The 7,556-nt window shown below is 33.3% G+C and overlaps 2 protein-coding genes across 2 annotated transcripts; both read right to left on the reverse strand.

Annotated features, from left to right (window-relative positions):
* Positions 1-2,011: 2,011 nt before the first annotated feature.
* MELLADRAFT_47825 (putative cytochrome P450 monooxygenase) lies at positions 2,012-4,352 on the reverse strand (the record flags this gene model as incomplete). Its single annotated transcript, XM_007408477.1, has 7 exons — positions 2,012-2,415; positions 2,558-2,807; positions 2,905-3,115; positions 3,213-3,558; positions 3,648-3,928; positions 3,999-4,039; positions 4,115-4,352. 7 exons carry the CDS (start codon positions 4,350-4,352, stop codon positions 2,205-2,207), a joined length of 1,578 nt encoding a protein of 525 aa, XP_007408539.1.
* A 475-nt stretch (positions 4,353-4,827) lies between these two features.
* Positions 4,828-6,969, reverse strand: MELLADRAFT_74556 (uncharacterized protein; the record flags this gene model as incomplete). Its single annotated transcript, XM_007408476.1, has 6 exons — positions 4,828-5,344; positions 5,446-5,669; positions 5,756-5,925; positions 6,036-6,159; positions 6,265-6,579; positions 6,683-6,969. The coding sequence occupies 6 exons, from the start codon at positions 6,806-6,808 to the stop codon at positions 5,113-5,115; spliced, it is 1,191 nt and encodes a 396-aa protein (XP_007408538.1).
* Positions 6,970-7,556: the final 587 nt, after the last annotated feature.

Consider the following 7,556-nt stretch of genomic DNA (forward strand, 5'->3'; position numbering starts at 1 on the left):
AAAAAAAAAATGATTCAAGTTGTTGAAAGTTTAAGTTTTTTTTTTCTCTCTTTCTCTCTCTCTCTTTAGATTGGTTGTGATGATCACAAAACCAAGAAAAAAAAAACATGATTCTTGTTTGATGTGTTTTTGTGTTTTTTGGTCCTTTAGATTTGTTTACTTTTGATGTGTTTACTTTGTGTTTTTGGTTGGGTTGAGTTTTTTGGATTTTCTTATGCAAAACAAAATAAAATGAAATGAAATAAAAGTCAGGATTGAGTTTGTATGAAGTTTTCTTGAAATGATTTACAACTGCTCCCACATAGCTTAACAAAACCATCACTAACTGTTTGTGTCCCTCATCAGAGCCTGCAGAGGGCTTGAATTCGATTTCTACTGCAAGATTTTGGTCTGGTGATTTATCAAGTTTTGATAGTGGTGATCTTTGTCCTTGATCAGTTTTGCTGTCTTTTTTTCCAAGGAACCCTTACCAGGTCTCTTATGAAGTTTTCAATATCAAATCTTTCTTTCCAATTCTAAACTTTCATAAATGTTTAAAGAATTGAAGCAGGCAGGTAGGCTATTGTCACTACACCTAGAAGGGATTCATGGAGTTTATAAAGAAATCAAAATATTCAATTGATCTTTCTTTGTCTTATTGCTTTTCAGCTATTTGATCAATCTTACTCAAACTCATGGTTTCAAAAATTTGGTTTTTGGAGATCAAAATCATCAATACTACTTTGACTTTCCTAAATGAATTCAACTCTTCATGAATGGTTTACTAAAGTACACTTTAATTAATCTTAATAAAACTCATTTTCTTGGTCATCATTTTGTTGGCTCTAAAGCAAGGAAAGTTTTGTTCAGAGTAAAAGGAAGAACATTGGTTGAGTTAGGAACTGGTTTGTGAGAATGATAATGAGATTTTAAAAAAAATTGATGTACTACTACTAGGATACTGGAAAATTTCTAGAAAGGTAAAAGGAGGGAAAAGACCTAAGTGGCGTCTGGAGGGAAGATAGAGTGTGGTTTTCAGAGGTAATTGTTTGAGCTTGGATAGTAATATAGACAGTGTAGTATTTTATTTTTATACCTTATAATTAACAACAAGGGTGTGAAAAATAGTATGTACATTGATTTGACAGGTGATGGCTTGGTAAGAATATAATCAATACATGGAGTATGAAATTAGATTGGTGCCAGTTGGGATTATTTTACACAGATGATATGTTTCTGACAAAGAAATTTGAAGAGAAAAGAAAGAGATCAAAAGATCATATGTGTAGGCTATTATAAATGAGTATGGGAATGATTGTATGTAACAAGCTTTTTCACAGAAAGGACATCATGAACAGGTGAGATGAAAGAAATGGTAAGTGGGAGGCAATCATCATGATTGTGATTGCATAATCGTATTGAAAGTTCAAGTGTTTATAGCTTATTGTCTTGGGATACATTCTTGATAATATATTCTAAGATCTATCTCTGGCATTGTCAGGTTTGAATCTATATAGAGTAGAAGTTAGTGAATATCATATACTTGATTACAAATGAGTTCAACAAAAACTTACACAGGTTCAGGTGTCAACACTTGCAACAGAATCACTCCACAGTTTTTGATGTGTTGAAACTCGGAATGCCAGAAAACTGTTGAGAAGATCTTCAGAGGATATAGTTCATGGTTTGGAAGAAATCAGCAATCCATCCTGGTGTGAAAATGTTTGTAGAGGTGTTGTAACTTTTCAAGCACTAAGATTTCAAGGTATCTGAAGATACACTGGAATCCAAATGGATGATCAAAATGATTTGTCAGAGCCTATTAACCTTAAATTTGACTAAACTTATAGTCCTTTCTCTGTAGGCTTTTGGTTTTGCATAACAAATAAATGATCTTGGAGTACTTAATGATTTTCCATGAGGACCAATGCAGTCATCATCATCAGCTGTTTGATATTTGTTGGGTTAGTATAACTTACAGCCCTTGAACAATTTTCATTTTCAACATTTCAAAATTCTTAAGCTGCACTTTCATGCTTGATCAAATTGATTTCCATTCAAATCATCACAATTCACACTTATACAAATAATCCTACAAAGTCAATACAAGACAAACAAGTTATGAAAACAATATAACCCAATACAAACCTACCTGATTTTCTTCAAAACTTAAACCCTTTCCAACTTCTTCACCCAAACCAAACAAAAAGATGATCAATCTGATTTTAAATTTCCATAACACCTAATCCATGATGTTCAACAACTTCTTCAATAACTTTTCGTACCCAATCACCTCTTGGTTTGAAATTAGTTTGAAAATCAAGTGGATGTGATGAGAATCCAGTTGAGAATTGATTTGGATCTAAATTAGAAGTAGAAGAAGATGAATCGAATTCTAATGACCATAAGATTCGAATCGCAGTAATATAAACTGATCTATTGATTTCCAAAGAAAAAGAACAGATTTTAATGAAATAGAATCCATAATGAATTCAAATGTTCAACACCTAATCTTTTCCAATTCTTCAAGTTCAAAAGATGTTGAAAAAAAAAATCAGAATGATTGCTTTGACGTTACCTTTCAGCAATATGTATCCCAGGACAAATCCTACGACCGAAACCAAAAGAATGATGACCTTTTTCATTCCATTGAGTTCCAATCAATCGATTTGTGTTAGGATCAATAAACCGATTCGGATTAAATCTTTCTGCATTTACATATGTTTTTGGATCAAGATGTAATGCCCAATGGTTTGCTAGTATGGATGATCCTTTTGGAATTTGATATCCTTCGTATATATCATCTTCTGTAACCATATGAGCAAGTCCTATAAACAACATTCATCCAAAAAATCCAAAGTCAATTTAATGGTCATCTGTTTTTGGGCGGGGGGGGTAAAGTTTGGGATGATACTTGAATCTTACCTCCTGGAATCACTGTACGCCATCTCATCACTTCTCGAATCAATGCTTGACAATAAATTAGTTTCTCTTGATCTTCAAAATCAGGTAATCTTTCTTTTCCTACGATCTCGTCTAGTTCGATTTGAGCCTTTTTAGATGTTTCAGGATAAAGTGTCATGATAAAAATAAAGGTTTCAATGAAATCTGAGGTTGTATCACTACCTGCTCCAAACTTTTTTTTTTTGGAAAAAAAGGAAATCCAAAATTGAAAGTCAGATATAAATGATCTTTTTTATTTATGATTTTTATAAAAGAAAAGCTTAATTAACCATTGCACCAGCTAAAAAGATTGATTCTTCTTTACTCAAACCATACTGATGTTTTAATTCTTCAATCCTTTTAACAAAACAATTAGGTCCATTTAAATCGACTTGAGAATACAAATCAGAAAACAAATCCAAAGTTTGATGAAATAATTTTGAACCATAAGATTTCCAAGGTGAAAGAAAGTATGGTAAATAGTTTAAGATCGGAATCGAATCTACCAAGTATGAACCAGGTACGGCTGTACGAACCATTTGGGAATTACATTTTCTCATTCGAGTGATGGATTTGTCTTGATTGTTTTGAGCTCTTCTATTAAAAGCGATTTGTAAAACTGTTGAACCTGCATACCTTTTTGTTTTGAAAAAGATCGAATTCAGAAAGTGACATAAGAATTTACCAAATCCAAATCAAGAAGAGAGTCAAGAAGAAAGACAAACCGTAAAGCATGAGCGTGATGTTGAGTAGGATGATTAATTAAATCTAAAACTAATTGAGCCGATTCTTGAAGTTGGATAGGTTCATAGGTAGATGCCACTCTAGGTTGAGTAAGTTGATTAAGTAATTTCCTTTCACGACGCCAAAGATCATTATAGGGCATAAAGGTCATTCTTAAACCATGTGAGACGTGTTCAGATGTCATTATATGTCGTGGTCTAGATGAATAAATCGATGATCGTTTTTCTAATAATTCAATGGCTATAGCGGGTGAACTGATGACCTAGATCAAGACCACACCATCGGATTAGGAGGTTTCATGGTGAGGGTGATGGGTTGATAGTTTGACTTACCACAAGTGTAGTGAAGCCTAGTTTAAGACGATAAATCGGACCTACAATTTTACAAGAAGATGGGATTAACTTTTGACTTTTCTAAACATGATTATCCATTGATGATCAATATTTACCAAACTCTCGACTCCATTCAGTTAACTTAATCCAAGGTGTTTGAGATGGAATTGATAATAAGTTACCAATGATCGGTAAACCTTTCGGACCTGGTAAAGGTTTGATTGGAATTCGATTGGGATAAAAGATCTTTTGATAATAGTATGAAAGGGTATCTTGGAATAGAAGTAGAGTAGGGATGAGAATGATCGAAAGAAATAAGAAATTGGTGTGGTAAGTTTCTATGATTTCTTTCATGATGGATGATGAAATGGATTGTTGAAGTTCGAATCAGATGTTGAAGAGAAACAGTTGGCTCTGGCTATTTAAAGTGCTACTCAGTCATTTGGTTCAATTTGGTTTGGATTTGAAAGTTTCTCAGCATTTTGCCATTCATTACAAATGAATCATATTCAAATTGGATTTTACTTCATCGCCTTGTTGCCAGTTGCTTTCTTTCTCTTTGCCAGTTCTTTGAACACATCTTCAATCACTCTCTTTCCATCATGTCACTACATATCAAATTCAATCCAACAAAGACAACCTTTACAATCAAAATCAAAACATGATCTTTAACTCGTAACTTGAAATTGTACATACGTTATAATTAATCAAGGAATTCAGATAAGAAAAAAACCAGTGAAGTACAAGTGACTTTATTACAACTTATACTGAAGTTCTTGGTTCAACCTTGAAATATGTCAAATTAAACTTACTCTTACCAAGAAGTATTGATTTTCAAGCTATCGATAGGTATATATCACCATACATTTCATGTTTCGGATTATTCATCATAGTTAAAATCATATACATATATAGATTCAAAGTAAAAAGAAAAGAAAAAACACACACACGAAAATCCAAGTTGGTTTTCAAATCAGAAGAATCTCTCTCTTTTCCATTCTATCCTAAACAGAAAACACAATGCTACAAGAACTTATAAGAATATAAAAGAAATCAGCATATAAACCGAAACTACCAAAACTTCTCCGCTTGATCATTTCCTACGTCACATTTTTCAAACTTTCTTATGTATTAGTTTTTTATTTGATCCAGGAGGTTTAGAAGTATGAACACCATTTAAAGTTTTGGGTGGTTTAATGGGTGGTTTGGAAGGATTTGATTTCGATTTCAAGTTTGGTTTTGGTAATAATTCATCTAATGGAGTCCTTGATAAATAAATCTTAAGTGTATTTGAAGTTGGTTTCTGATCATTGATGGATTGGTTACCTTTACCTTTTAAATTCCGACTGAAATTTTCGATAAATTCAAAAGTCGAATTAGTTTGTCAGATTCTTGGGTTTTAGTTTTGTTCGGCTAGAAGAATGATGAGATGTAGATGATCGATTACCTCATGATATCATCCATTAAATATTGTTGTAAGTCTTCTTGAAAGTCTTTAAACCGAGTTCGTTTGATCGATTCGGCTACTTTAACTGCCATGGGTATCGTTTTAGGTGTAGAGGCATGGATATATATGTATACCAAAAGTGGATCTGATAAGAGTTTGAGTCCGGTTTGGATAAATCTGTCGATCGGTTCTTCTTCATTGATTAAGATCTCATTAGGTTCCACCTGAATTTATCAACCAAACTTTATATTAGTCTTTTGATGAATTAATAATGATTTGGAAAAGAATGGAAGATTGGATGTTTATTTACATCATCGTTTAGGATTCGATTGGCTTCTGTTGATGTTAAGGGTTGAATTGGAACTGGAGCTTGAGATGGAGTTTGGTCTGGTGAATTGGTTGGTTTGGGTTTCCGAAATTCGTGATCAGTGATCGGTTCTGTAAATGCAAGAAGTGATAAGATCATCACGATTTCAAGTCCTAAACTTTCATCAACCAATTCAAAGCGAAAGTCAAAATGAAAAAAAAAAACGAGAATGAATTCATTAGATCTGATACTTTTTTTTGTTTTGTTAAAAAGATTACTTTACCTTTCTTATCTTGAATTCCTTCAATTCTTTGGATATTGAAATCTAGGATTTGACATATTGCTGGTTGATTTGAAGTTTTAGGTTTGTAAATCGCACATGGATAATCTGGATCTGGTTTTCTGATCTACACATCAAAATTAAGAAAAATCCATTTGATAATTCATCAATTCATCAAAACTTCAAAACTTCAAAATCAAAAATGAAGAAAAGAAACGAAAAAATAACTTACTAACCAACATGTATAACCTAATCCTTTTCGATTTGATTTTAATCCTAAAAGATCACGTTTCCAAGAAAATTTAAACCTTTCTTCTTGATCTTTTCCATCTTCATTTCCCTTTCCCTTTCCCTTTCCCTTTCCGTTTCCATTACTATTAGTAGTAAATGTAAAAGTCCATTCCCAATGAATCAAACTTGAATTTTTTAATTCGATAGGTAGGTTAGGATTGTATAAAGAAATTAATTTTAGTTTATGATTCAAATTTTGTAAGCTTGCTAAATGTGCATTCGTAAGTGAATGAAATAAGTCTAATTTAAGTTGATCCTAAAGAGTAAAGAAGAATCGATATCGTTAGTTTGAATTTTTACTTGGTTTTGTTTTGTTTGATGATGATTTGTTTTTCGGTTCTTTGGGAATTCATACAAACCTGTTCATGAGAAGAACGTGTACGATAATAAACTGGCTCACCAGTTCCTTCTTCAATTAAAACTAATTTATTAGGTTCATTGACTGATTGAATAAAACTTAGAGTATATAGGTTTGCATCTAACATTGAAGTTAAGAAATGATGAGCTGAGTGAGTTTATTTGATGATTGATTGTGATTGAACAAGTAGATTAATGAAGTCTTCTTTGTTCTTTGTTGAGAATTGATCGATGGTCTTGGTGATTTTGCACAGCTTTTGATTGGAAATCCATCAAAATTAAATTCATCACACCACTTCTTGACCTACACAGCCCACAGATTCGATTGGGGCTGCCAATTGAATCCGTGGGCTGTGACCCGGCCCTGGTACCTCAGGGCAGGCCACGTGGCCACATCTGGCCGCGAATAGACCTGAGGGAAGCCAAAAACTACTCAGGGCCACCTTGAATGCTTCATAGATGCAAAGATGTGGTCAGAATGCAATGTTGCCAAACTATATTGCCATTAAATGCATATCAAGATTTATATCAAGGCTATGTAAGACTACTTGGACATCAGAAAGAGCTATGATGGGCCTAGGTTTGAAGAAGAAGAAGCTTGATTTTTTTGTTTATCAAGCCAAAAAAATTGGGCACATGCTTGCAGGGCATTTGTACAGTGGCCAAGGAGCGCCAAATGCGCCAAAACCTCAAGATGAAAAAATTACACTTCAAACTCACCCTGAAAGCCCCGCCGAGCATATCCCGACCCCAGTTCGTGGCGCTGGACCAGATCCTCCTCTTAAATCCTGTTGATTTTTTTTTGAAAATCTTTCCTTTCACATCTGTTTGAAGATCAATCATGTTATAAATATCAGTCCTTGCCAATTTTTACTT

This window comes from Melampsora larici-populina (genome assembly GCF_000204055.1).
Source record: "Melampsora larici-populina 98AG31 unplaced genomic scaffold MELLAscaffold_12, whole genome shotgun sequence".
NCBI lineage: Eukaryota > Fungi > Basidiomycota > Pucciniomycetes > Pucciniales > Melampsoraceae > Melampsora > Melampsora laricis-populina.